This window comes from Aspergillus niger, assembly GCF_000002855.4.
Source record: "Aspergillus niger supercontig An18".
Taxonomy (NCBI): domain Eukaryota; kingdom Fungi; phylum Ascomycota; class Eurotiomycetes; order Eurotiales; family Aspergillaceae; genus Aspergillus; species Aspergillus niger.
In genome coordinates, this window is record NT_166533.1 from 547,561 (window position 1) to 574,822 (window position 27,262).

A 27,262-nucleotide genomic window follows, 5' to 3' on the forward strand; every position below is an offset into this window, starting at 1 on the left:
ACTGTAAGAAGGGCCTTCTATGTTCTTTGTGCTCTGACACCTGGTCGAAGACGGGCAGTGGCGGTGGGCTGTTTTGTTGACAAAGAATTTGACAGTTTGAGTGGCCATGCTTCAAGATAGGGTATATGATTAATAAGTAACCCTGATTGTGACGATTATATAGGAATGATCTGGAGTATAACGACTAGTTGTGATTTTGTCTTGTATTTTTTATTAAGCAAATAATATGGTAATATAGCAATCTGGACAGTATCCTCTAGCCACAGGGAGAGAGGAGTGCAAGCCTACTGGGAGATGTAGGCCAGGTCCAGCTGATAATGCCTATTTATTATGTTGGCCTCTCGTCCTTTGACTCTGTGCGCATTGATGACATGGTGCCCGAGCCCAAAGTCACCTGTATTTTCATTGACTCCTATCATCATCCCCATCACAGTCACAGTCAATAGTACGATGTGATAAAGGGAGGTTCGAGCGGCTTGAGCGGCGGAGTGCGAAAACCTAGAAGTACTATGAGTTCAGCATCCGTGGAGCCTGCATGTCTAGTAAGTTCGGACCCTGAAAAGTTACCTTCCTCTGCTCTTGCTCGATAACTTCCTGTTGCTGGTCGGCTCCTTCCTACATGACTGCTGGCAGTCTGCGAATTCTGCTTGCGATCCCTGAGATTTCATCGGCTGTTGTCGTCAGACCATGTGGGGGTCATGTGCCGAGGCCTTCCCAGATATCTATCCTTCACTGCTTCTCACCCAAGGGGTTCCCAACGTCATTCATCCTCAAGGTCCATCGCATCGCAGGAGCCACCACCCATGACGACTTTCAGCCCTTCCGAGGTCAGCTTTGTGAAGCAGCTCAAGAATTCACCAGTTTCTTGTATCTTTCGCACAGTATGGCATGGGAAAGATTGTATCTTGAAAGTGGTAGGTATCATGAAGCAGCCGACCGAGTCTCTTTGCGATGACCATTGACCTTTCCATTACACGTAGTATCACTCTCCACAGCCATTATCCGTCAAACATCGAAGTCGTCGTCGAGATCGCGAGACCGATCCATTCAAGTGCGAAAGCGCGGCATTTATGCGTCTACGAGAACATGGCTTCTGTGACCGAGGACATGTCCCAGCCTTCTATGGTCTGATCGAACACATCAACCCAGTTCATCATTTACCATATTTGCAAGACTTCGTTGAGGATACCCTATATCCGAATGCTATTTTGATGGAGTATGTACCAGATATTCACCCAATTGATCTATCGAACTACTCCGAAAAACGACTTCATAAGCTCCAGCAGATACTGTTAGAGATGCACCGTGCTGGTGTTTACCATGGGGATCTATATCCTCGCAACCTGATGGTACAGATAACATCCGATCGAGTATTATGGATGGATTTCGATCGCGCGCAGACATTCACGCCCCAGTCGATTAAAGAGTGTCACCTGACTTGGTTGGAACGTGAGACAAGAATGATGGAAGAATTTGTTGAGGGTCTTGTCAGTCTCTGATACATTTCCCTTCTCTTTTCCCTGTGAGTAACTAACCCAACGAGGTGCAGACAGCCGATGCTAAGCTCGGAAGGATTCATGAGACGTGGATCTGCTACTATGAGTATGTGTATCTGGTCAAGTCCTATCAATATTTATAGCGGACTAATGTATCGTAACAGAGGCTTTAGACCCCCCAAGGATGAAGGAAGGGAGGTATTGCTAAACGAGGAACAGGGGGGAATATAGTAACTGCGTGAGCTAGATGTTAATGCCCGATACGGACTTGCCCATGATACATAACTGGGTAAGGATAGAAAATGAAAGCCTATGGGTCCGGAGTCAGCAATTTAATGCCAGGTTCCCTTGACGCACATACCCAGTGGGAAGGTTGAAGAGGATATCGGACTGACAAACTGCTGGAGGCGGCTTCAACGCAGAAGAATTAATGTGCTCGAATCAAATTATATCACTTGGAGCAAAGCTAGCTACATTGCAGTCCGCCCAGACCCGAGTCCGATATCCTATCTTAGGATAGATACAAGCCTCCTGATCGTCTTACTTTCCCCACTTTTCCTATTTAATCAACCGGGATAGGTTGGTAGGCCTGTTGGCCAACCAGGTGACATTTCTGGTCTTATTGATGTCGATGTCAAGATGAATAGGGAACTGCCAACGAAACATCCTCCCAGATGACTGTTTGTCGTCCCTTTGCTGCATCAGATCATCAGGATGATTCTCTTGCATGGGAGGGGATCTTCGTGGGAGACAAGGATGGTCTTGGAGTTAAGAATCCCCTTGGCTCCGCGAGCTACAATCCTAGTGTACTTGGGATAGCCTGTAGGGCAGGGATTTGTCTCGAACATCTGAATGGCTGTGATGATGGCTACCAAATTTAGACTAGCTTTATATTGAACGGGCATGGGATGGAGGTGTATCTTATCGGTAACATAGCTCCATGAGCTTGAATCAAAGAGTAAGCTTGGTGCAATTGTAATGAAGCTTGCTGATGAGCTGGTTACTAGTTAAAGTGCTCCTAAAATAATGTTATCACTGAAGTTATTAGGGGATAGCTCATAGTATAGTCATCATAATGGATGCCCGAGGAATCAACGAGACATATCCTCGGAAGGATAAGGCAGAAATATGATTAGGTAAAGGATTTTCCAGGCGCCCCCACTTCTGAGTCTAACCCGTTAAAGTTATTCGAGTCCATAGTTCATTGAGAGTCTAAAAAAGACAACAATTGACTTTCACCCATTGCAGTGCCTGATTGAAAATGGCCTGTGGCTCTCTGAAATAATACCAGAGCATACCATCTACTGTTATGGCAGCGATAAATGGTCGCTGAATGCCAAGTTGAAAGAATCCACCCTCGCGAATGAGTTACCATTTATATACTAGGTTGATCCTGGAGATACTAGGTTGAAGAACAGCCTGCTCGCTGAACAATTGCCTTGTTGCTTACTTCCGTCTCTGCCTCAGCTCTAAGAGCTGACATTGGCCCGCCATAATAAACTCTGGTCTGAGCCGAATACGAGGTCGGCTGACCCCCACCTCTTTTCCCACGCAGGCATCAACAACTTTCTCATCATCATCATCATCATCACCTACAACCTTACCCTGCATCGAAACTACTGTAAACCTGGACTAACGGCAATTCATCATAATGCTGCGCAAGAAAGAAACCTACACCAACACCATCTCCCTCCCCTCCAATATCCCCCGTCAACTAGCCATCGACATCCTCCACAACCACGGCGAGATAATCTCTCTCAACCCCCTTGTCATATCCCACCACCCCATCAAAGCACCGCGCAATGCCCCAGCAGACGAGTACTACTCGACATGGTATGAGATCACCGAACGAGTGCGCTACGTCCCCGGCACAATCAGCTTCAAAGGTTGCTTCCACGATGAGCCCTGGGGGCTGATAACCCATACCTACGCACCCATGGGCGTTGATCTGCGCAACACGTATCGCATTGTGGAGGACCCGATAAACGACCCATCGCTTGCATTCACAGTTACAGAGCCTGCGCGGAGTAAGAATGGAGGATTGTGTCTGCGCGAAGAGGTCGAGATCGAATGCAACCTTACACTGCTCTCATTCGTGAAGAGCCAGCTGCGCGCCGCATCCAAGATATTGGTGGATCGCCTGATCAAGAAGGCCGAACTCCTCGATGCAGGTGTCTTGCAGGGTATTATGGAAGACGGGGTGCTTAGGACGTATAACCCAGCGGATCGATCAAGTACCTCTGCCACCATGCCGCCGGATGAACGGTCCCGACGATCGTCCTATCAGGTGCCCATGTCACCGAGTGAGTATTCACGATCGGGGTCAATGAACTCACAAACACCCCACGCTTTTGTGCGACAATATCGACAGGATCACAAACCAGAGTTTACTGCCGAACTACCAGCGGATACGTACTATCCGATGTCGGGACCGGGGAAATATAAAGTACCGCCAGATGGAGCATACCCGGCTGAACTGTCAGCAATGGATGAGAGGCCTGGAGGGTAGTACCTCTGCTAATCTCCCGGATATGTCTTTCTCAGTTAATTATTTCGACAACTTGGAGTCATTCTGGATCAACGCTTCAGCCTACGCTAGCTACAATGATGCCCACTATACTTCGAGCGAATTATCCAGCATACGCGTCAGCAAAACTCCTGTCTCACTGCGTCCTACGTGCAATTCTCCAGAAACAAATACTAGCGGCCCGAGAATTATGCCTAACCCCTCATGGATAAATCGACAGAGACCATACCTACCGATAACGCATAGCTCTCCTCGTGGTCCAATTTCCCACAGAGTGACATTTTCTCCCACCGATCACAGCTATTATTTCTAGCAGTGGACACAAGCGAACTGAAGAATAATGGAGCCAAAAACCTACTTCGGGCGGGGACTATTGATCACGTTCCAAATAGCAGTATATGTTCGTGATAACATGCTTTGGTATATTCTTTGACATGGAGACATAAGTTTATTGGCCATAATTGCAGCGAAGGGTGATCAAGATCAATTTATGGGTAGGAGAAGATAGTACCAAGATATGCAATTATGCACATGCAATCTTTAACATACACACGGGCCCTTTGGCGATACCAGAGAACACAGTATATTGGTACATACTACAGACTGTGTCTTTATCTTTCTATCACATATCATCACACACCTACTCTCTCTCTCTCTCCCCCTTCTGTCATTCCCAGGCAAAAAGCACCTATGATATATCAGACACCTTCCACCCCACGATGAGGCGCATATCTCTCCAACTCGCCAGTTTCATTATTGAAATCGGACCCCATTTACTTTCGAAAGAACATAGCAGGGAACTGTACCATCCTAGCCATTCAAAATAAGTGTCGAGCTATTATGTGCTATGAGCCCATTTTCACACAAGGTATCAGTAGATCATAGAAATCGTCTGACATGGTCCATCAAAGTAGCATGTAATAACTGAATTATACGCTAGATGATAATTTACTTCAGTCTCCTTCCCTACCAAAACCCCTTTTGATCATCCTTTCTATATCCAGAGGATGTGCTACTACCGACAGACCCAGGAGGATCCTCTAAAAAAAGATCATTTGCGTCACTGCCGGCATCACTATTCGGCGCTTGGTCCGACTCCTCTGGATCGACAAGTTCCGAGTATAGACCTTCCTCAATATCAGGTAAGGATCCCTGCATGGACATGCCCTGGAATTCTGGCTCCCTGCTGTCCCATAATTGGAACTTGTGTACATGCGCTTTCGGTCCGGGGACCGGCCGGTCGCCTAGGTAAATGCCTATTTGACCGTAGCACTTTCGACAGGCCAAGAAGTTCTGACAGATGGTACAGTCGTAGGCAATCCCATAGATACACTTGGGGTGAAGAGACGGCCGGATTAGCATACCCACTGGCCTCTAAAGGAATGGCTGAGGGATTTTTACAGTTACTCACCGAAAAGCAGATTCCACAAAAATATCCATAGGGTCGAGTATATACTTGGCTAGACACCTCCTGACTATCAGAAACATTACTGTCCAAAGACTCTTGGAGAAGCTCGATGACTTCATCACCGGCGTCGTGCAGAAGGGCTAACTGGAATGGCGTATACAAGTCTTGCTCACTGCTCATCCGGCAGCGTAGCGTCACATCCGCTCCGTTCTCCAGCAAGAAGCGAACGGTCTCTGCATAGTTGGCAGGCTCGGAGGGCATATTAGGGTCCCAAAGCAACTCGGTGGGCCGAAGTGCCCAACAGAGCGGAGTCCAGCCATCGGTATCGGCCTCATTAACGTATCGTCGCCGCTCTGTCGGGAGACTCACATAGTTCAGGATTGCCTCAACGGTTCGGACGCGACCAAATTGCGCCGCCCAGTGGAGAGGAATCTTGTTGCCTTTATCTGGAGCCACCAGAAAATTGGGATCGGCGTGGTGTATGGCCTCGAAGTTCTCCAGCCCGTTGGCAGCGGCAAAGTGGATTGCCAGGCGACCCAGTGGATCTCGAAGCTGGGGCGAGGCGCCTTTGTAGAGCAAATAATTGATGATACTAACACCTCTACCGAGACACGCAGCTGAAAGAGGGTTATAAACAATAAAGCTGTGCTCCGCGGCGATGTCGGCCCCTTGATGAACCAGTTCGCGGACCAGGCAATCCTGTCGCTCGAGGTTTTCCTGGCGATTCCTTGTTCCCGAAGGTCGGGGGCTGCATATGGAGATCAAAGGAGTAGAATTAGGCCCCGTGATCTGCTGGTTGACGTCTGCCCCATGGGATATCAATTTCTTAACCGTGTCGAGGTGTAGATGTTGACAGGCAAGGTGAATCGCTGCTCCCCACCCTTCTGTGACGCGATGAATATGGGAGCCTGACTGGGCTAGAAGCAGATCAATGAACTTTGGGGGTCGCTCCAAGGCCACCGCGTAGAGGAAGGCTGTCCACCCTTTATCCGATTCTTGGTTGATGTTTGCACCGGCCCGAATGAGCGCGCCAGCGCATTCAAGTTCATTGCATCGGACAGCGGCCGCAAGCGCGGTGTCCTTCTCACTATCTTGTGCGTCGATATCCAGGACATTACGATATTCAAGCAATACCTTGAGAATGTCTAGTCGGCCTTTAATCACAGCCTGGTGCAAAGGAGTTTGCCCACCGGGGGTCGTGTCTGTCGATCTAGCCCCAGCTTCCATCAAGATGCGTACAACTTCTTCATTGGGAGAGGTTCCGCAAGCATCCAGCACAGGACTCCAGCCCGCCTGGTCCCGGTGATGAATGTTCACACCTCGCTGAATGAGCACACGGATAGACTCCGCTTGGCCTTGGCTGGCAGCTTTGTTGATTGTTGTCGACCCGTCGCTGCTTTCCAGTTCCGGATCAGCTCCCGCTTCCAACAAGAGATGCAGAATCTGTACTTTCTCGATGGCAAGTTGAAGCATTGTAGTCCCCTGCGCGTTTTTCTCTATGAGTGGAGAGCCCCATTCGAGCAGGACTTGCACGACTGAGTCCTGTCGCCCGACAACTGCATGAAACAGTGCATTTTGTCCATTACAATCAACCAAGGCCATATTTGCCCCGTGCGACAATAGCCACACGACAAGCTCGCGATCCCCAGATGCTGCAGCATACATCAGAGGGGTCATAGCCCGGTCCAAGCAGTCGACAGCATTGACATCGACTGGGGTAGAGTGGTCTACTAGAATATCCAATATCTCAAGCTTGGCATCCAATTGCGTCGTTTCCTGGGCCAGAAGCACTGGAAAGACAGGTTTGTGAAGCTCGTGGTTGGGATTCGCACCATGATCGAGAAGCAAGCGAACACATTCCGGAACCCCTGACTCGCAAACTGCCAGCGACAGAGCCGTGATATTGACACCCGGGCCCCTCAGATCCGGATCAGCCTTATTCCCCAAGAGAGTTCGGATAGTTCTGGGATAACCATATAAGGCAGCAATACATAGAGGTTGCCAGCCTGGCTCTGTATCATTACCATCACATTGGAGATCGACGCTGGCGCCTAGCTGTACCAGCGTTTCCACTGTTTTCCACAAACCACGATAACATGCCGCATAGAGGGGTGTGTATGGTCGAGGCGCATCCAAGAGTGTGTGTTGCACAGCCGCGATTGCCCGGATGGTGTCATCAGCCCCTTCTGCAGCTGCCTTGAACATGATGCCCACATGACCATCCATAAGAACATCAATGTCGGCACCACTTCTCAGTAGGGTTTGTACAATCTGGCAATGGTCGAGTCTGCATGCTAGGTACAGCGGGGAAGGATAGAAAATAGTAGGATCGGGGAGAGGATTGGGGGTCATCCCAAGGTTCTGAAGGGTATCCACCACGCGTCCCATGTTGAGGAAACCTGCTCTCCAGAGAAGCCAAACGGATAGCAAATCATGGGACTCTTTCAGGTAATAAAGAGCAGCATCTTTATCCCCTACCTGCATGGCCTCAGAGAGCCCTCCTACTCTGACAGGGAGCTCATAGCCACTTTGACTCAGAAGTTCGTACAGTCTAAAACTTTGGAGTCCCAGTGTCAGAAGGGATACGCCTCCAGGGTCCAGATTGCACATTCGTGGTCTGGAGAATGGGTTCTGCATGGCCCAATAAACTTTCATCCAGGCGCTCAACGGCCCATTGCGTTCTAGAAGGATCGGTGCGATTTCTTGGAGTACTTGGGGGGCCTTGGATAAGTGATACGGGAAGGACTCGGTCGCATAATAGACAATATCCCGACCATCTGACACCAATGGTGGAGTCATATGCTCCTTGGAGGACCGAACCGTTTCTTGATAATCATTGTAAATGCTTAGGAGTTGCCTCTTAATCCTCGCCGAAGTCAGAAAGCGATACAGGAACCAGCAGGTCCACTGAGGCCCCGACGACCGGATCTCAGTCCATAGGTAATCACCATCGGTTTCGAAAATATTCAATGTCTCTTGACGAATGCAGACTTGGTTCTTGTCAGACTCCAGCAGTCCCTTCATCCAGGTGGTTATTTCTGAGTGGTCTGTTGTGAATTCGTGATTCATGGCTGGCTGTTTGGCTTCTGAATCTGACTGATAGCGACAAAACATTGCCAATTCCTGGGAAGTCAGTGGTCGGTACCCACAAATAATCCATGTGAGTATAGAACGAAGCCTAGCGCTATCTGGGATAGTCCGTAGAATTTCATCGAGGACATTCGCAGGCGTGCTGCGTACAGATAGACGTCTGAAGAACCGATCAAATCGCGCGTGTGTCTGTGATGATGTTGTTTCTGGCCATCCGGTATAAGTTGAGATAATATTCATGATGGCACAGAGAGCACCATAGTCCATCGATGCGAGTTCTCTTGAACGGGCTTGCATGTAAGACTTTCCGTACCCACAGGGACAGAAACGCGAGATAAGTATTTTGCTGCGATAGTCTTTTGGTTCCCAGTATTCCGGCTTGTTCAATCCCACCCTGTAGCAGTGTAGGGTCATGTTAGGAGCACAGAGCTGGAGCTCTTTCCTCAAGGCGTCGGGTCTCCTTGATGTTATAAGAAGTCTGGCGCGCATTTCTGTAAAGCCATAAGCTTTGGCGATGGCCTTCCAGTATGCCTCTCGACTTTCGGAGGTATTACAGTCATCAGCATTTTGAAAACACAACATTGTAGGTCCTATGTGGTCTTGCAGTGTTAGGCACAAAATATTCTCCAAATCCTTGCCGGACCACCCGTGCTGCTGATTCTCCACGAGCCAGGTACTGAAGTTGGGCGCACCTTCGGCCACGCGCGAAAATGTTTGGACCATAAGAGCACTAACCATAGCCTCCATTGAGTTACGCGCTTGATCATGGTCTGAAAAAGAGAAAGAGTGTACTTCGGCGTCATCAAGCTTCTTATCATATTGCTCCCATTTCCATGCCAGAATGACCTGTTCAGCTGCCTCGGTAATCAACCGTTGGTCTTCACCGTGAATATACAAGATCTGGGGGCCCCGGGACGTCTTCCACAAGTTGTACTCTGAGCTTGTGAGGATTGAATGTGAGTCTATGACGCGTTTTGACAGGAATTGACGATGCGGAAGAGCCATTGATAGTAGTGATTGTTCAACAATCATGCGCGATGATGATCTGTTCCAGCTGCATGATCCACTAAAAACCAGGTCAGACAGCCTAGAGATGAGCGGGCCATTCGCTTCGCTGGTGGATTCCTCGGGGAGAGCCAGTTCAGTACTTATACCTAGAGCCACGGTATATTCATCAAACACCTACATCCCATTCTCTCGTCAGAATCAATCTCCCTCACAAAGCCTTATCCATGTTGCTGATTGACCACTTACTGAATTGATCCTTCCTGGTGTCTCAGGATTGGCATAGATGCTAATGGTCCGAGTGCGCAAAGTAATGCGGGAGCTGATAAACAGACCAGTTATTTCCATGGCGGTATCTGCCAAGGCCCTGATTGAAGTTGGGGTGATGAAGCGACCCCATTCTTCTGCTTTGTGTGTCTCTAAGAACCTCCACAGTCGGATATCAAATGAGGTACCATCCATCCTGCGGTGGAAACAGCCTGCAAAAATCTGTCTTCATGTCAGAAAATGACATGGTGCTCGCAATCCCTATAAAATGTCCATGTTCAACTCACAAACCTCACAGTATTAGTGAATAGGCTGGTCCAGTTTGTCTGACGGAAGCCAGCGAGCGAAATGGCCTGTTGATTCTTTGTATTAGAGACATATCCTGCTACAATTGCTTGCGAGGCGTGTGCGAGGTGTTCTTCGGAGGAGACCCAACCTTTTCAACAACCAAGGCCCCTAGCTCATAAGCGATAAATATGATGGATCGACGGTAACCGGCCTTGTTTGGGTAATGTTAACGTCAACTGTCCTTCTGCGAGAAGTGAATGCGTATAAGTCTATAAATTAGGATGCCTACCCCTTCACCGGACGAGCGGAATTGAAGCAACCCAGCTAACAGTTGCAGCGCCTCTTTCTCAACGTAGTAGCTAGTCAGATCACCCAAGAGAAAATGGCTCGCATTGCTTCGATACAGGAATTCTCGTCGTTTGCCATGAGTGGTGATGTGATCGCCGAAGACAGCTTCCAAGCTCATACGTTCCGGCCGCGAGATTCCCATTACATGCACGATACTGTCAAGTTCGCATCTGAGTACGTATACGATACAACGATGAACGGCATTCCTCTTACTCGACATATTCCGATGGAGTGGCATCCTCACTGCCAGTGTCAGGTGTCAACTGCCGCGCAAGTTCGACGCCGTGGAGGATTTGCCCTGTCTTGTGGGAAACGGGGCATGTCGATGATTTCACCGTCATTATGATATGGGCGCGACGATGATTGTTCTCTCAATTTGAGAAGAAAGAAACCATGCAATAAAGTGTATATCTTCCTGTCAGCCACTGATGGGCAACAATCTGTCACTGACAGGAAGTCACGTCCGTGTAGCCCTTCCTTCCCGAATCAAATTAGCCTAGGATTACCAGAGAAGGGAAAAAAAAGCTGAGGTGTCACCCAGTCAGCCTCAGTGACTTAAATACTTACACATCAGCCTAATAGCAGTTACACACCATGGAATACGGGAGGGATAGCCACGGACGCATGGTTTTCGATTGGCGGCGATGCCTGTAAAGAGGGATATTTCGGCCTGATGAGCACATCATATATCCTAGGCACTTGATGCTCGAGGGCATCACTAACTCGGAATGATAGAATGCCCACTTGTGTTGCCCTGGAACAGGCCAGGGGTCCAGGGTAGGCGTACGGTAGTCATAAGAAGGATTTCCCCTACGTGCCCTCCCTCCGGGGCTTCCAGCAATTCGACATTGGATTAACCTATAGTTTTAGTACGCCCCACCCGGAAGAGCATCCAAACACAATGAACCTTGCAAGCCTTGATGACGAGCTCTGGCTGAGCGATCTGACCGAAGATGAGGAGGGCGGGTCAACAGACCCACGGTCCTTTTCCCTGGAGTTGACATACCAAGGACCTGCTGGGGGTAAGCCAATCTCTGACAACTGAAAAAAACTCGGCTCTCAAATTATTCATTTGATTGTTCTATTCTAATTCCGCTCCGTGATGTGACTGACATTTCCGTAACACGGACGGGTGGGAATAGACTTCCGCACTCGCAACAAACCAGGACAGCTACAGAGAGCCGTGGTGTCCAACTTTGAAATGGGGCGACGATCCAAGTCTGCCTACCAGGTCAGCTGTGAGGCAAAGGCTATGATCCATGGCCGATGGGGAGGGGCAGGCCAGGACTCGTGCGACTGGGCCTCGCTGTTGGTGTATGAGTTCCAGTTTCACTCCTACCGTGGACGCCGACTCAAGCAAGCCGACATTCGCTTCAGGTTCGAGCCGGTGCCGGGTCAGTCAAATGAACTGGCTGTTACTGGCATTCGGCCGGATCGCGTGTTCAAGATTGCACGCACCGAGCAATCCGAGCATTCCATGACTGGCCTTGAGCTAAAGCTTGGGTCCCAGCCGCTGGCAGGAGCCGTGAACACTTCATTCAGCGTCTCCAAATGGGACGAGGTGGAGAAGGTTACAGTCCATCACACCGTCGTCACTGGTGACCGACCTGCAGATATCTACGGCAGTCAGCATGAGGCCCATTTCTCGCTGTCTGAGAACAGATCACAGAAGGACGGGATCCCTACACGGCTGACAGCGTGTATTCTTTTGAGGCGGGGAACGGAAGACGACTTTGCTTGTGTTCCCTACATTCGTGTTACTCCGGACTTCAAGACCTGGGTTGGACAGTTGTTCTCGTCTCGGGACAAGGATGATTCTATCTGGTTCCGTCCCTCTGAGCCGGCGTTCGATCAGCTGGAAAAAGGGATCGTAGTCGACGCGGGCAATCTGGGGGCCACCAATCTAGATCAGCTGTGGGGTTGCGCCATGTACACAGAATGCAACAATGTAGGGAAGTCTATGTAGGAGAAGGTTTGACGAAAAGATAATGCGGTAGCCCTTGGTCTTGGGACCTCATGCAGTCAAGCATCCCTCTATTCTAGTTACAACTATGTCCTGTATGGTGCTCCTTTCCGCACAGATAACCCCTACGTGAGGGTGTATATCGTCTTCCCATGGTGGTATTGTTATCGCTACCTTCCTCAACATCACGCAGTACCTCTCCCAGCTCCCCAGCTATGGACGATTGTGAGCTCGACACTGCATCCGATGATTTCACGCACAGTGACAATGAATATGGGTGGGAAAGACTGTCTTGGGATGAACGAGTGAAAGATTAAGACGGGGCATTTGAGGAATGGGGAGACCTGGGAATCAATGGAGTCAGCGGTGAGTGAGTTTCGAGATCATGATAATAGGGAGGTGCCAACTCTGCTCCATCACCTATCCAAAGATAAGCTTGCCCATGGGTTCTACGATCTCCCTGAATCTACCCGCGTCTGCATCCTGGATTGTCTTCTTCAAGTCCACCTGCTAGATGACGATGCAATTTCAGAGCACGCCCAAGCCAATGAAATTGGGGAAGATGAGACCCCCTTTCCAATTCTCATTAGTGCCCTCAAGCACGTCAACCTCTCGTTTCTTTACACTATCTTGACCAATCTCAAGGATCCCCTCCTGCAGCTCCTTCAAATTCCCCATGGGAGTAAACGCCGAAATCCTCTACATGAAGCATTCCGAGTACTTTATTTGAAGCAGAGGAGTGTGAATAAAATCAGCTCTGTCAGCAACAAGGAGGGAATGAAAGCAGACCTGAGAGTGCTCACGCAGATTGTTCATGATTGGGTTGAATTGGCCCCACAATCGGCCCTCGCGGCCAGAGATAACGATGGGAATGCCCCTTTACATTATGCGATGAACTATAACCTATGTTACTACTTAGATGCGAAGGTATACCGGCCGGTTGTTGTCGCTCTAATTGACAAGAGCATCTCCAGCCGGATGCAGGTCGAGTGTCTATTTAACAAGGAAGGCAAATCTCCTTACCTGACTTACCTTGACAGTGAATCCTGGTTTGCTGAGAAGCAACATACTTCATCGTCTTCGAAGCCTGCAGCAGTGAACGGGGTTTCCGGGTCGAAGCCAAATCTTGTAAGGCTCGGAATCGAGGGAAAGCGCGTGGAGGGGAAAGAAAAGCCGGGTGAAGAGGCAAGAAGAGAGACGCAGAATGAACCGTCCCAGCCGCTTTGTATGCCTTCACATTCTGACCCACTGACAATCTCTTGGACCGGCCTAGCCCCGCCAGACCGCTTCCAAGCGACCTCGCTGTCGCTTCCTCCAAGCTGGGTTCGCAACCCCAAAGTTCTACTATTCACCCAGGATAACCGCAAACCTGCGGCATCGGAGTCTATGCTACGGTCCCCATCGATGAGGTCGCGGGCAGGTGCACCTAAAGAACCGACACCCTATCAAATACAGCAAAGCAGAGTCGAAAGCTCGCGTAGAAAAGAGGCTGCCGATGAAATACGGCAGTACCTTAGGCTGTGCTACCTACGCAACATGTCCGACGTGGATGCCAAGAATTTGCTTTATGGCAATGTCGCCTCAGGTACGAACGCACCCTCGACGTATGTCGGCCTGACTAGTGTGAGAAGCTGATGCCACTATTCGTTTTACGTAGACAAGAATTTATACTTTGATGCCACGCACTTGAGAGGGCGAGGTCCAGCGCAGATTGTCCAATTGATTCAGAAGCTAGCCCGCGCAGGAGGGTTCGAAGATACACTCTCCTACGTGAAAATCCCCCAACTGTCGGAGCCATACTGGCTGCCAGAGCCTGCTAGCAAAGCCAATACAACTAACGACAAGAGAGGGCCCAACGGTGTAGGTAGTCAGCGGAAGGCCACAGTGGGACGCAACGCCCTAGTTTCTGTCTTCGATGAGCTGGCTGCTACAGGTGTTCAGAGAATTCTACGACTCCAAGTTGAAGACCACGGCCACGAATTGGCCCATTCCGATACAGCTATTGAAAGGGCTATTAGGGGATGGAACTACCGTGGCGAGTCTGATCCTTTCGGTACTCGAACCAGGGCCTTGAAAATAGAAACCTGGTAGTCCTCTCCCTCATTTGACTCAATATGAACCATTCCGGAGCTCATTCTATACCGCAGGGATTGGCGAAAGCCAGACATAAGCGTAGAATTAATTCGCGATGCGGCGCCTGAAATAAATACGCTTCATTTGCACTGGAGTGGTGGTCAGACTGTTCTTCGTGGGTGGGCGGACACAATCCTAGATCTTCACCCACAATTTAAAGAGCTGACTTCCATCCATCTGCATGCATATCAGGTACTACGTTGTTTGATGATACACGTCACCTTTTGCTTACGAAATGGGAATGAAGCTAACTTGCACATCTGCTCATCCTAGGGACTTGAAAGTAAAGAGCGAACAGACATCATGATAAATACATTTATAAAAAAGGTGGAAAAGTCAACCGAAGGCAGAGTACAGGTGAAACAGACATCCCACCAGGAGCGAATCATAGACACACGAGCCGATGAAGAGACCCATTATTCCCCCGGGCATGGCGATTCTACAAACGAGAAGCAATATCATTGGGTAACTCGTATGGAAGAGTTCCGCGATGCGATGCTCAAGGTGCACGAAGTTTCAAAAGATATAGTGGATTTACCACGAGTCAGAGTAGGATTCCTCGTTCGCTCATAACGAGATTTAGCCTGTCCTAACCACGTGAATTCTTCAGGTCGCCCTTATAGACGATGGCCTAGATTACAGCGATTTTGACGTATATCCACACACAGAAGTGCGAGGGTTTAGCTGCTATCCACCCATTGGGCAGACCGAACATCCATGGCATACGTCGACCAACGGGCATGGAACAGCAATGGCCAATATGATTCTCCGAATAAACCCGTGGATACGTCTCCTAGTCATTCGAATTCATGACGGTGTCTCCTACGCAAATCCAAGCTCACCTTCGCGGACCATCCACCCCGACAGTGCTGCCCACGCTGTCGAGGTTGCCATCAAGCACAACGTCGACGTGATTTCCATGTCGTGGACGTTGCGAAAACGGATTTCGGAATTTCGCAGCTCGGATCCCGGGTCTTTGGGGAAGAAGTCAATTGATGAGCCCGGAATCGAGCGACTAGAAAAAGCTATCAAAGAAGCGGTGGATAACAACATTCTCATGGTATGCTCTGCGGCCGACGACATAGAACTCCTCGGAAAGGACAATTTACCCTTCTGCGCAGCGGAGCATAATATCTTTCGCATCGGCTCCTGCAACTCGCAAGCGCAGCGAGACCCCATCACTGAGAACAGAGAAACCATATCCTATTTCCTTCCCGGAATCCAGGTCCCAGAAGCACGACGGCCACACTCTGTTAAACCAATCGTATATCACGACGGGTCCTCAATCGCCACTGCCCTGGCTGCAGGGTCAATATCCATGATCCTCCACTGTGCTCGTTACATGGCTCAGTGTCGAGGATGTCAAAATTCTTCACAGGATGGCTCGAATGAGAGCGAGCTTTTCAAGCAGCGGGCAGAAAGGCTTCGGATGCATAAGAATATGCAGACTGCCTTGAATAATATTGTCAGATCACATGGATCTGAGGAGCCTGAAGACCCAAAACAGCTTCCTGTGTATGGCCTTTTCGCGGAGACAGCCAACAATTTAGAGAATGCCATCGGGTGGCAAAAGATTGAGAGGTTGGGGGAACTAGTGAGGTATCTTTGTCATAATGTTAAGGTGGACTAGTGAAATAATCTCAGGGCATGGTTGCTGCCTGCCTCAGTTCGTTCCCCTGCTCTAGGTACTAGCCCAATGTTCGCTAAACATCTTGACCTAACAGCTTTAGAAAGAATGATTGAAGAGACACCATAAGTTCTGAATTACAACATGCGATTGATTACCAACCATTGCCTGACCAGCAAACACACTATCACGAGCATGCAGTGACATAACACCCTATCTGTACCTCAATACTCTATAGCTCCACCTCCTAGCAGCCACTCCGTACCAATTCCCCAAGTAACTAACGTCTTTAAACGACCTGCCTAGCAGAATTCAATGATTCTGCGACTCCTGATCCTGCTGCTGCCGCTTAGTATCCGCCTAGGTCAGAGTAACATTCTGAGCCTGATTCCCTTCTACAGGCATAGCACTCAGCTCAACAGTGTTGACACCTGACGCAGCAGTCGCGGCATACAAAAGGCCCAACCGCCCCCTTTCCCGACCACTCCATCATTGGCCTTAATCGGGGACGGGTAGGTTTATGCAAGCCAGAACCAGAGAATGTGGCTGAACTTACAGATTTCAAATTCACGTACTCTCGATTTCAAGACATCCTCGACGGCATGTCCACATCCATGTTCATGTCCGTGTCTGTGACTGCCCATTGGCTCGTCCTGAGTCAAGTGTGAAGTACAGATGATATTGCCATCGATTCAAGTTCAAGTGTTGTCGAACAGAAGTTTAAATATCACTGCCTAAGCTCAAATTCCTCCACCATCGACAATTGACCATTTAATGAAAAGTTATTTCCAAGTACCTTTGTGACGTCCGTAATCAAGTAAAAGTACAGGTCCAGCCGACATTCTAATGGCGCAAAGGCCCGAGCCTTCCGGTCCACCCACTCACCGTCACTGGCCTTTTCGTGGGAAATTACCTTTAATTAGACTCCACACACGCTAACGCAATCCGTACATTTGAGTTTATTTGGGCTAGCTCTATAGACAAAGAAAGACACGCAGTAATCTAAATCATTATCAATTTATAAGGCTCATAGTAGTCTTCTTTGACGTGGCATCCACAGTGCTTGAAATATCGTTATGGGATTTTCGGCTCTTAGCTTTCAAGAAAATCTATTGTTGCTCTCACGATAGCCCTAAAGGCAGTCTAGCATATCAGCTCGGACAATTGACTTGGTAGTAGTGGCAGATAGCTCGAAAGCAATCCACTTGTTTCCAACACAAATAAAATGCCCATGAGCAATGATACCACTACCATCGACTTATATTATCAAGTCCATTATACGTAGGCTGATCACATTCTGAAAGTCATTTGGTCCATTCATCGTACGTAGCCGCCGAACGTTACTGCCTAGACAATCCATCCCACGCCCAACAAGCTACTAAATTAGCTCCCAACAATTCGCCCGATCGACCAGTCAGAAACCTCACGTAATACTCCGATCCACTGTGGGTTTGTACACAACGACAATCCTTCGGGTGATGTCCGATCGTTTATCTAGTTCAATGGATTCTCCTGATCGGTGATTGCTCAATCATGCCCCGCTTCTGGTCGCGATGATCCAGTATGTTCCGCCGGAAGACAGGCACACGTAACGGGGAGTTAGGCAGCCTCGTAGCAAGATTCAAGTAACTAATGCATTTGCGTAGCCTTATGGTCTCTTAACAGTGGGCTCTAGCATATTGGGAAATATATCTAGTTGTCGTCTGGAAATTCGTTGTCTCAGGCAAGATTAGCCTTCAACAACTTCCTATGTCAAGAAATACGGCATCCCGAACTGCGGCACGCATTGAGCAGCAGCTTCATGTTCTGTGTGATCTTCATCCTTGATGGAGTAGTAGTCAGTAATACCTGTGGACAAACACAAGTGAGAGATGAGATGAGACTTCTATGAGCATAATTTATAATCTTCGAAATATACACGTCTTCTCTATACACCCTCCACACATACAAAGTAGAAAGATCTACTTCTCTTCAGCTACGGCCTCTTCCGGACCATTTGTCGCTTTCTCAGTAATTCTCTCCCACTTCACCCCAAAAGCCAAGCAGAACGCCGCAGCTGTAGTCCCAACAGCAACATACTGACATGCCCATTTTATTAGTTCCACTTTCATCACAGTGGCTGCATAGAGAGAATCACTCACAAAAGTTGAAGTAATAGCCTTATTATAAGCTTCCAGAACGAGATCTAACAGATTGGGAAAATATTTGTCAACGGTATCACGTACATCCGCCATTCCAGCAGCGGACACCAGCGCGATTTGATCAGCATTCAAACCAGCATGGTCTGCCAATTCCGGGAGTAGGATTGAGCGAAATACGATACCGCCAAGGGATTGCGTGATAGTGGCCCCTAAGTACTGGAAGAATAGGTTCAGAGATATCGCGGCCGGCATGAGCTCTGGTTTGTCGCGCACGGAATGCTGGATGATGAGCGATGGCATTTGCTGTGCCATGCCGACACCAAGACCCTGAATGACTTGGAAGCCGATCCATTGGCTGGATGGGGTGTGAAAGGTCGAGAAGTGTGTGTATAGTGCTGCTGCAGTGCACATGAAGAGGGGGCCGATGTACAGCCAAGGGTTGTAGTAGTGTATTTTGCGTGCTGTCAATGCTTAGTGTTAGCTTGTGCTTAACAGCCATTTCAAGATAGCAGCTACCGTGGGGCATCATACCTAGAAATCCAGCAGACAGGGTCCCGACTATTTGAGCGAGCACCGAAGCCAGAGTTCGCGTGCCACTTTCCAACGGACTGGCGCCTTCCACTACCTGGAACCACTCAGGAAGATAGTAATTCATAATACCGACAGAACCGAAATGGAAGAATGAGAACACGACACTAAAGGTGATTGTCCGTCTGGCAACCATATTACCCGGTATCATTGCGTCCTCACCCTTATAGCCTTCCCAGGAAACAAAGATGATAAGCATGACGGCAGATCCTACAAATAGGCCAATGGTCGTCGCTGAGTCCCACGACTCTTTTGTACCGCCCCACATCATAGCAAGAAGAAGCATGAAGATACCCGGAATGAAAATAGCACAACCGATGAGATCCAAGTCGATGATCCGTTGGACAGCAGTCCGGTCGCGCTGTATTGACGGAGGCCTGAAAAAGCACAGCATCGCCAGCAATGTCAGAGCACCAGGAGGAAGATTAACCCAGAAACACCACCGCCAAGTAGCGTACTGCGTAAATGCTCCACCAATGACGGGTGCTAGGATAAGGCCCATAGCGAAGCAACTGCTGCATATTCCGAGCAGCACTGGCTTTGACTTTTCCGGGGATACGGTCAGGACGATAACGAAGCCGCCACTTGCGACACCGGATGCCCCGATACCAGCTATTGCGCGACCCGCGATGAAGGTGTTGCTGTTTGGCGCAAAGCCGCACACGAGGCTGCCAATCAGGAATATAGAGAAGAAGGAGACATAGATCCAACGGAGCGGAAACATTGAGCTCAACTTCCCTGCTAGCGGAGTCAATGCGCATGTTGTGAGCGAGTACGCAGCTGGATACCAGGCCAGTTGGGCGGTATCATGGAAGTCGGCTGTAATGGATGGAATGGCCTAGCCGTGGTCAACTACAACATAGATTAAGAAGGAAGTCGGAGTAGTACAGTTGCGATGATGAAAATATCCAATGACATCAGAAACGCGCCGAAGCATATGCCTACAAAAATGGCAAAGAGCTTGAAGCCGTGCATCGCGTTTGGGTTCGTTTCTGGCAGTTCATTGTTGACTTCAGTATTGACCGCATGCTGGCCTTGCGCAGAACTGTTGGCATCTTGTTCTGACTTGGTAGTTATCCTGGGATCACCTGTGGAGGAGGCAGCCATGTTGGAGATTGTAACTGTTGGTTGTGAAATAAGAGCAGAAGAAAACTTATACTTATATAGCAGAAGAATGAGTCAAATCGAAGGCTCCCAGGAGGCCATTTCGGGCTCATGATCGGGCTCGGGAGAGTGCTTCACCGGCGCGATTCCTGCGACGCTTGAACGTCGCCGGTTCCTACCGTACATCCCTGCTTAGCCGCATGCTAGACAGAACTATGAGTCTTAGTGTGGCTTTGCTGGCATCGTGACAGCAGTCATTCTTATGAGCAATGATAAGGAGTGACAAGGGGACAATACACAGGATGTTGAAGTTCAAATGCCCCTTTCATTCCATTGACCGTTGTTTTATTTACTCAGAGTTCACATATTATGTTCTGATATTTAGGGCACAATACGCGTCTGGGCGGGTGGTGATTGACGAGCTAGCCAATCAGCGCCAACTTTGCACTTCCCCCAACAGTTATCCTTGCGGGCTCTTACCCACTCGTGTGCATCCTCGACTTGCTTGTTACTGCTATCAGAGGGGACTCAAAAGATCAAATTGGGTTAACCTTGCTTTTGTACTAGCAGCGGAAATCAGGTACATTTTCTCTTCCCTCCTATCTTTTTCATACCTTTAGACAATCCCCTTTTCCTTTGGTCTTTATCTATTACTATATATTTATTTACCTCCTCTTCTCGGCTGTTTAGGTAAAGGATCTACTCACCATAGCGATGATGACATTCAGCATGGTATCAGGAATCTGGCAATTTGACTCTTGATAGTACTAATAGGCAAATCCTTATTTACAAATCAATAGAGGTCGTCTCCTTGTGTAAATGACCAAAAGCATGTAAGTCCGTATCATATCCCAGGGCTGTATTGATGTACTGCGCATGTTGCCAGGCAAGTCCCTAACCAAAAGCCAAAGAAGGCGAATGCTGCGAAAGCTAGTGATTCAATTATATATCAGCTGTAAAAATAGAGTACTTGGAACGAATCACTATATTCAGATGATGAACACTTGACATAGAATCCACCTCACCACCCCTTTCCCTTTCAGATTACTACATCCCTCGTCACATCTTCTAGTCGCGTCCCATACAATGAAATGACGCGTCGCTATTGACCAAGAGAGCAAAGTGGATTTTGGCGATTCTTCCAACATCTCGGAGATTCAAGGACTTCTATTGGCTAGAGAAAACTGCAAATGACCAGTGAATGCGTCGGTGGGAACAGTTACCATGGACCCGTGATGACGTTGTCATTACTTGCCAGGTACATCATGAAATGAGGCTCTATTGTTACCGTTGATCTTATCATGATTAGGGCTCCTTTGTTGGGTTATCAACGTGGTATTCGTCATAACTTTAGTTGCATGATCGAAAGGAGAAATCGATCCTACTACAGTAACACGAATTACGGAATACTACATATCATATATAAAAAACAAGACAATATAAATCAAAATTCGCTAAAGCCAATCATCAGAAAGGGCTACGCACCCCCACTTCGCAAAAAAGTCCCTATATATTCCATCATCTCTACGAAATAACCTAATGACAGCATCCGCACTAATCCTCCACTATACCCCAATTCAACTACCAGACAGACCCCATCACCTGCCGCATGGCAGGCCTAGGCACCGTGTTCTTATACGTCAGTGGTCTCTCATATCTCCTCGGCATAGCCGCGTGTGGAGTAACGAAACACCGGACACTCATGGCGCGCACTCCGCTCTCCTGGTGTCATCAATATATCGCGAAATGCTCGAAAGGGGAATTGTTCCAGTTTTCCCTTGTGCTTTCGGCCTTCCACATAATAGTGGGAATGGCACTCGTGATGGTGGTGGTGGTGGTGGTGGCGGTAGCACTTACTGTATTCGGCTTGAAACGAGTAGCAGTCTTAGATTTCATGATTCAAGTATTATTACTAAGTTATAGCCTGCAGCTATGACCGCATGAGAGGGTGATATGGGCTTTTTTAGGTGCTCTACCTGGTTGGGATGAGAGATATTGTGTCTCAATTGGTGATGAAATCGGGGCTGAATCACGTTCAATAAATGCCAGGGTTGCATATATGCAAACCATAGATACATGTGGTCTCTGTCGAGGAATGTGAGGAACAGAGTAATGCTTCTCTATAGCTTGACTTGATTGTATGTGAAGTTGTATTATCATAACTTACTAGACTGTTAGGCCAGGGCAGACAGCATCACATACGGCGCAGCATTCTCAGGAGTTCACTATTGTGGTATGCAGATTGGCTGCAGCACCAGGCTATTAGTTGAAGCACAAGTGGCAGAACAATTAACTGAAAAATTAACAGGGATACCTACATTAATGCGGCAAGATAGGGTACCATGTGACTACTGGTACTTTAATCAAGGATGACCCATGTTGATGGCAGTTTATTTTCTTTACTAATCCAGGTTGTTTAAATGGATTCTAATACTATCAAAGGATGCTGCCAGGAGTCATTTTAGCCATTCACACCCCTAATGAGTCCTTTTAATCCTCACGACAAGAGGTTTTTTATCCCAAAACCACCAAATCCCTTGCTTCTCCCAAGCCGGCACATCCACCGCAGCTAGATCATACCTCCACAACAAGCGTGCCAGAATAAGCCGCAGCTCTATCCAAGCCAAATTCTGTCCAGGACAATTATGCGACCCCAACGAAAACGGATTGAAAGCTTTCTTCTGCTTACTCAGATCAAACTGCTTATCCTCACCCAGCCACCGTCTTGGGACAAACTCCGTCGGGCTACTGAAATTGCCGGGCGCACGGTAACTAGCCAGCGGAGGAATTGAGACAATCATCCCTTCTGGTACAAATTGCCCGGCTACCCTGGCTCCATTGCGTGGGACCTGTCGTCGCATGGCATCTGGAATAGTTGGGCATAGGCGCATGCCCTCCATCAAAACTGCGTCGAGGTATGAGACAGATTTCAGCCGGGTGGCTGTGATTTCCTCTTCCGTGGGGAAGGTGTTGTGGAGCAGGTCTACCAACTCACGGAGCGACCTTTGGTCCTGCTCCCGCAGAAGATAATTGATGACGCCCGTAATAACGGTGGTAATTGATTCACTCCCCGCTGCGATGATCAGCATCGAGTTCACCTCCATCTCCTCCTGCGTCATGGCACCGGATGCCATCATTATACCTACGAAGTCTGGCCGCGTGGTAGTATCAGGAGTAGTAGTAGCCACCCGCGCCGCCACCTTTTCATCTGTGACCTTCCACATCTCCATAACTGGCTTCAGGGCATCTGCTGGGGTAATGGCCATGAGTAAACGATAAAGCGGAGGATAGAATTTTATCATCCCAACAACAATAGCAGCTTTGAATTGGCTAACGGTCTGCACCCAGGGATGGTACCGCAGACCCTCGAGGCACCCGAACGAGCTACCCCAGGTGAGATCACCTATCACGTCGAAGGCGAGGTAATTGATCCATTCCACCAGGTCCACGTCCGCGCCTTTGCTGGCGCTGTCACCCTCACTGCTCGCGATCTTGGCGTCCAGCTTCGCAAAAAGTGTATCGATGTATTTCTGAAGAATTGGTTCTTGAAGTGCAGCGAATTTCTCCGAAAAGCCTGGTGCCAGGTTTTTGCGAAGGCGGGCATGCTCAGCCTCCGAGCATGCAATTAGATTTGCTGCTGTTTTGCCGGGAGGTTGGTCTTTGTATTGGTGCGGGCGGACGAATTCACGATCTGAAGTGTAGATGTCCCGCCAGGCGCGGGGATCCACGAAGGAGAGTTCGTCTGGTGCGACGCGGACAATGTCGCCATATTGGGCGTGGAAATCGTGGATACGATGGGGGAGTTGGCCGCCGATGTTGGCGAGGAGAAAGGGGAAGCGGAATGCACGCCAAAGGGTAGGGCCGGGGTAGCGGGCGAGAGGATGGAGAAAGAGATTGTAAATGACGAGGGTGGTGGGGTACTGATTCTCTAGTTAGATTGACTTAAATGATCCTCGGGAAGATGGAGAGGAGAACTCACGAGGATGAGCAGAAGGGTTGCAATGACGAGAAGAGCCATTGCGTTAGGGGTGAAGGAGGAGGGGAGCGTTGGCCTGGGAGATACTGAGAATTGAGAAATTGACACATACAATCGGCGAAGGAAAGTAAGTACGGGATGCGGCGGTGTCGGCCACATGACAGGCTGTCTTCTCCATGCATGCGTCTTAGTACACCGGGCATATCCGGTAACAATCACAACAACATGATTAGCTAGAGGCGGAGATTACGTTCTGAATTAGCATGGGGGCTAAGCATAGTTAGTTAATTGTGGGCTGACACTAAATAAGGTCCGGGGTTTGACTGGAACCAGCCGACGGCATCCTCGAGCCCCGGATCAATCATGGTCGGCCAAGGCATAGATGTGGCCCCCACACTAAGCACTGGGCAAAGAAACGCCGTCCCTTAACCACCTCGTGTTGCGCACAGGGCATCCTACGTTCTAAACAAACAGCGTCCCAAGACCGAGGGACCCACATACCCTCTTTCTCCTTCTGACAGCCTCAAGCAGAGGGAAATTCGGCTGTGATTGGTAGCTGATGAAAAGCGGCTCGGACATGACAGTGCAGGGTCATCTCGCTGATGCAGGTCGCGTATTTACTTCGTTATGTTGATTGGTTGAGATCCCGGGGGTTTTCCTCGGTATCGTACATAGTTCTGGTTCTTACCGCTAGAGAACCTGGCCAGTACTAGTAATAACTATTGGGAAAACTGAGTTGTAAAAATACACTGGGGACCTATACACCCGTTCTTCCCGATCTGTCGATAGAGTACTCCGTACCCGACTTTTGTCCGACACAACGATACATAGGATACCGTAATACCGCCCATACCCTCCACAATAATTCTACTACTACTTACACTCCGGAATCAATCTGATCCACAACCTCAACATGACTAAACCTGTCCCAGTCATCGCATGTCTTCTTCATGACCGTCGGAATTTCCATGTCCTTCTGGATAAGATCCGGCTGTTCCTAAAGTCCCCAACACATAAGCTCTCGTTAGTAACGGCCACTTAAAGATCAATTTGCATACTAGCTGAGTAATAGAAGTGGGAGGAGATATTGAAGTGTACAATAAAAGGAGAAGGAAAAGCAATCAATAGGGACTTACCATGACCAGAATAACCATCCCGGCACTCGAATGGATGGACATATGGCAGTGCAAGGGCCAGATGCCCGGGTTATCCTGCCGCCATTCCAGCACTGCGTACGCAGGATTCTCAGCCGTTCCAGGCTGCAGGATATGGGTGTCGCGGCGGAGGGGATTAGACGGATTAGTGATATGGCCATCCCATATCCCTTGGCCTTCGGCTAGGACCCAAAAGTTGTGGCCGTGAAGGTGCATCGGATGGGCTGTAGCGTAGGTATTATTGAAGATGAGCCGGACGGTAGTGTTGGTGCCGAAATTATACACATTGCGATCGGTGGGGAAGGTGAGGCTGCCTTGTTTGGTGGCGAGGAGGATGGGATCGTTATAATCTACGCGGAAGGAGGAATTATCCATGAACATGACGATAAAGCCGGTATCATTGTAGCCAACACTGATGGTAACGGTTTGCGTGGTAGTGGGGTCGGTAGGTGTAAGAGGGTAGTAGGGAATTGTGCGGTTAAGGGGGTCATTGCGACAATTGTTGCTCATCCAGGAGTGGCCGGTTGTGTTGGGCATCAAGACTGGACTAGTCTCGTTGATGGCTTCATAAGCAATAATCGCGCGTGCCGTGGAGATGGTAGCTGTGTTCTGCAGGCAGACCATATCGATGTCGGAACGCATCCAGACGAGATCAGTCGACGAGCCCGTACCTGTGACGATGACGTCTGTGCGCTGGCCGACCCCCAGAGTGACGACCTTGGTCCGATAGGGCTGCACGGGGACATAGTCATTTGCAATGACCAGTAGATCATGATTATCAATGCTAAATTTCTGATTGGCAAGAGCGCCGGTGTTTATGAGGCGCAGTCGATGTCGTTTCCCCGACTGGAATTGGAATCGTGCCAGACCACTGCCCGAATCGCAGTCAAGGGGTGTTTCAGTAGCGTTGCAATCGTACATCCCTTTTCCATTGATAAGATTATTATCAACGGGAACGGCCTGGGGTGGTTTGGAGAAACTTTCCTGCAGGATCTGATAGTAGGGAACGTGGTAGTAGTCAGATATCATGACGGGCCCCAGATCAATGTCATATTCAGCCGCCTCGGACTGAATAGGTCCATGGATTACCATCGGCCCGTAGAGGCCGTCATTATATTGCGCGCTATAGTGCGAATGATACCAGCCAGTACCATATTGATCTGCCTGGAAAGTGTACGTGAAGCTGCCTCTGCCAGGGGCAATTGGACATTGAGATACTCCAGGCACACCATCGTACCAAGGAGTTTTGTGCTGGGTCAGTCCGTGCCAATGTAAGGTTAACCCTTCGTCTTCACGATCAATATTGTTTGTCACTGTCACTTCAATCATATCTCCCCAGTTGGCTTCGATCAGGGGTCCCGGAAACTGATCATTGACAAGAATGACGCTCTTATTGAAGCCATCGGGGGATTTATATGCCCGAGTGACTGTGAAGTTATAATGACGGGTAACGCCAGTATCTGGGGCAGGCCCGGCAGGATCAGCGTTCCCCCAAGGAACACCTCCCTTCTTCTGAGTGCCAATTAGGGTTCTTTCTTTCACGGTGATGCCTCACCAAAGTCAAGAAGACTTACCCCGTCGCTGAGGAATCTTGGTAAATTCGGTGACGGTAGGGTGCCCCAGGAAGATAATCCTAATGCCTAGTCAGCCACCGCGGCTTCCTTTCCATGTTTCCTCTTGATCGAACTCGAACTCTGGAGAACAATACCATTCGTGGCAGACTGTGAGATTGTCGCCGTAACGGCTACGATCAACCAAGTGAACTGCCAAAACCGAGCCATTAGAACGTGCAAAGGTATTCAGCGTCAAATGGGTAGCACAATGAAGTATACCTAGGCTCAAAAGAGGGTAAGCTTTATGCTTTCCCAGTTCTCTCCCGCTGTGCCAGTTCACTTGTGGGGTTCTAGTCATCCTGGGAGCTGATCATTCAGAACACGAGATACGGACGAGAGGACTCCTCAATACGAGCAGAACACAGCGATGATTGAGTGGACCCATTATTGATGCGGTGATCTATCGTAAGATGCGACTTTCATGCTTGGGGGCCAAATTGGGCTGACAGTCGCAGATTAGGATATATCTCCGTCTGCAGTACCATTGCATTAGTTTCTTGGGAGAAAAATGAGTATTGACTACTTCGTAGTTGG

General features: G+C 49.0%; 11 protein-coding genes across 11 annotated transcripts; 5 read left to right on the forward strand and 6 right to left on the reverse strand.

Annotated features, from left to right (window-relative positions):
* Nucleotides 1–803: 803 nt before the first annotated feature.
* On the forward strand, nt 804–1,639 carry An18g02590 (uncharacterized protein; the record flags this gene model as incomplete). The annotated part of the gene is made up of 3 exons (XM_059745667.1): nt 804–914; nt 996–1,487; nt 1,550–1,639. The coding sequence occupies 3 exons, from the start codon at nt 804–806 to the stop codon at nt 1,637–1,639; spliced, it is 693 nt and encodes a 230-aa protein (XP_059605617.1).
* A 1,508-nt stretch (nt 1,640–3,147) lies between these two features.
* On the forward strand, nt 3,148–4,005 carry An18g02600 (hypothetical protein; the record flags this gene model as incomplete). The annotated part of the gene is made up of 1 exon (XM_001398682.3): nt 3,148–4,005. One exon carries the CDS (start codon nt 3,148–3,150, stop codon nt 4,003–4,005), a length of 858 nt encoding a protein of 285 aa, XP_001398719.1.
* Nucleotides 4,006–4,989: 984 nt separating this feature from the next.
* On the reverse strand, nt 4,990–10,770 carry An18g02610 (uncharacterized protein; the record flags this gene model as incomplete). The annotated part of the gene is made up of 7 exons (XM_059745668.1): nt 4,990–5,397; nt 5,492–9,421; nt 9,596–9,703; nt 9,776–9,989; nt 10,085–10,229; nt 10,379–10,599; nt 10,643–10,770. 7 exons carry the CDS (start codon nt 10,768–10,770, stop codon nt 4,990–4,992), a joined length of 5,154 nt encoding a protein of 1,717 aa, XP_059605618.1.
* A 560-nt stretch (nt 10,771–11,330) lies between these two features.
* Nucleotides 11,331–14,483, forward strand: An18g02620 (hypothetical protein; the record flags this gene model as incomplete). The annotated part of the gene is made up of 5 exons (XM_059745669.1): nt 11,331–11,451; nt 11,596–12,391; nt 12,452–12,617; nt 12,705–13,977; nt 14,050–14,483. 5 exons carry the CDS (start codon nt 11,331–11,333, stop codon nt 14,481–14,483), a joined length of 2,790 nt encoding a protein of 929 aa, XP_059605619.1.
* Nucleotides 14,484–14,828: 345 nt separating this feature from the next.
* Nucleotides 14,829–16,155, forward strand: An18g02630 (uncharacterized protein; the record flags this gene model as incomplete). Its single annotated transcript, XM_001398685.1, has 2 exons — nt 14,829–15,074; nt 15,136–16,155. 2 exons carry the CDS (start codon nt 14,829–14,831, stop codon nt 16,153–16,155), a joined length of 1,266 nt encoding a protein of 421 aa, XP_001398722.1.
* A 221-nt stretch (nt 16,156–16,376) lies between these two features.
* An18g02640 (uncharacterized protein) lies at nt 16,377–17,920 on the reverse strand (the record flags this gene model as incomplete). The annotated part of the gene is made up of 5 exons (XM_059745670.1): nt 16,377–16,439; nt 16,528–16,624; nt 16,743–16,805; nt 17,497–17,595; nt 17,916–17,920. 5 exons carry the CDS (start codon nt 17,918–17,920, stop codon nt 16,377–16,379), a joined length of 327 nt encoding a protein of 108 aa, XP_059605620.1.
* A 193-nt stretch (nt 17,921–18,113) lies between these two features.
* On the reverse strand, nt 18,114–19,988 carry An18g02650 (uncharacterized protein; the record flags this gene model as incomplete). The annotated part of the gene is made up of 4 exons (XM_059745671.1): nt 18,114–18,230; nt 18,294–18,754; nt 18,825–19,719; nt 19,827–19,988. 4 exons carry the CDS (start codon nt 19,986–19,988, stop codon nt 18,114–18,116), a joined length of 1,635 nt encoding a protein of 544 aa, XP_059605621.1.
* Nucleotides 19,989–20,060: 72 nt separating this feature from the next.
* Nucleotides 20,061–21,653, reverse strand: An18g02660 (uncharacterized protein; the record flags this gene model as incomplete). The annotated part of the gene is made up of 5 exons (XM_059745672.1): nt 20,061–20,173; nt 20,381–20,512; nt 20,776–20,879; nt 20,956–21,021; nt 21,580–21,653. The coding sequence occupies 5 exons, from the start codon at nt 21,651–21,653 to the stop codon at nt 20,061–20,063; spliced, it is 489 nt and encodes a 162-aa protein (XP_059605622.1).
* Nucleotides 21,654–21,731: 78 nt separating this feature from the next.
* An18g02670 (hypothetical protein) lies at nt 21,732–22,251 on the forward strand (the record flags this gene model as incomplete). The annotated part of the gene is made up of 3 exons (XM_059745673.1): nt 21,732–21,861; nt 21,953–22,018; nt 22,169–22,251. The coding sequence occupies 3 exons, from the start codon at nt 21,732–21,734 to the stop codon at nt 22,249–22,251; spliced, it is 279 nt and encodes a 92-aa protein (XP_059605623.1).
* A 211-nt stretch (nt 22,252–22,462) lies between these two features.
* An18g02680 (uncharacterized protein) lies at nt 22,463–24,003 on the reverse strand (the record flags this gene model as incomplete). Its single annotated transcript, XM_059745674.1, has 2 exons — nt 22,463–23,905; nt 23,965–24,003. 2 exons carry the CDS (start codon nt 24,001–24,003, stop codon nt 22,463–22,465), a joined length of 1,482 nt encoding a protein of 493 aa, XP_059605624.1.
* Nucleotides 24,004–24,838: 835 nt separating this feature from the next.
* An18g02690 (uncharacterized protein) lies at nt 24,839–27,026 on the reverse strand (the record flags this gene model as incomplete). The annotated part of the gene is made up of 3 exons (XM_059745675.1): nt 24,839–24,958; nt 25,098–26,665; nt 26,768–27,026. The coding sequence occupies 3 exons, from the start codon at nt 27,024–27,026 to the stop codon at nt 24,839–24,841; spliced, it is 1,947 nt and encodes a 648-aa protein (XP_059605625.1).
* Nucleotides 27,027–27,262: the final 236 nt, after the last annotated feature.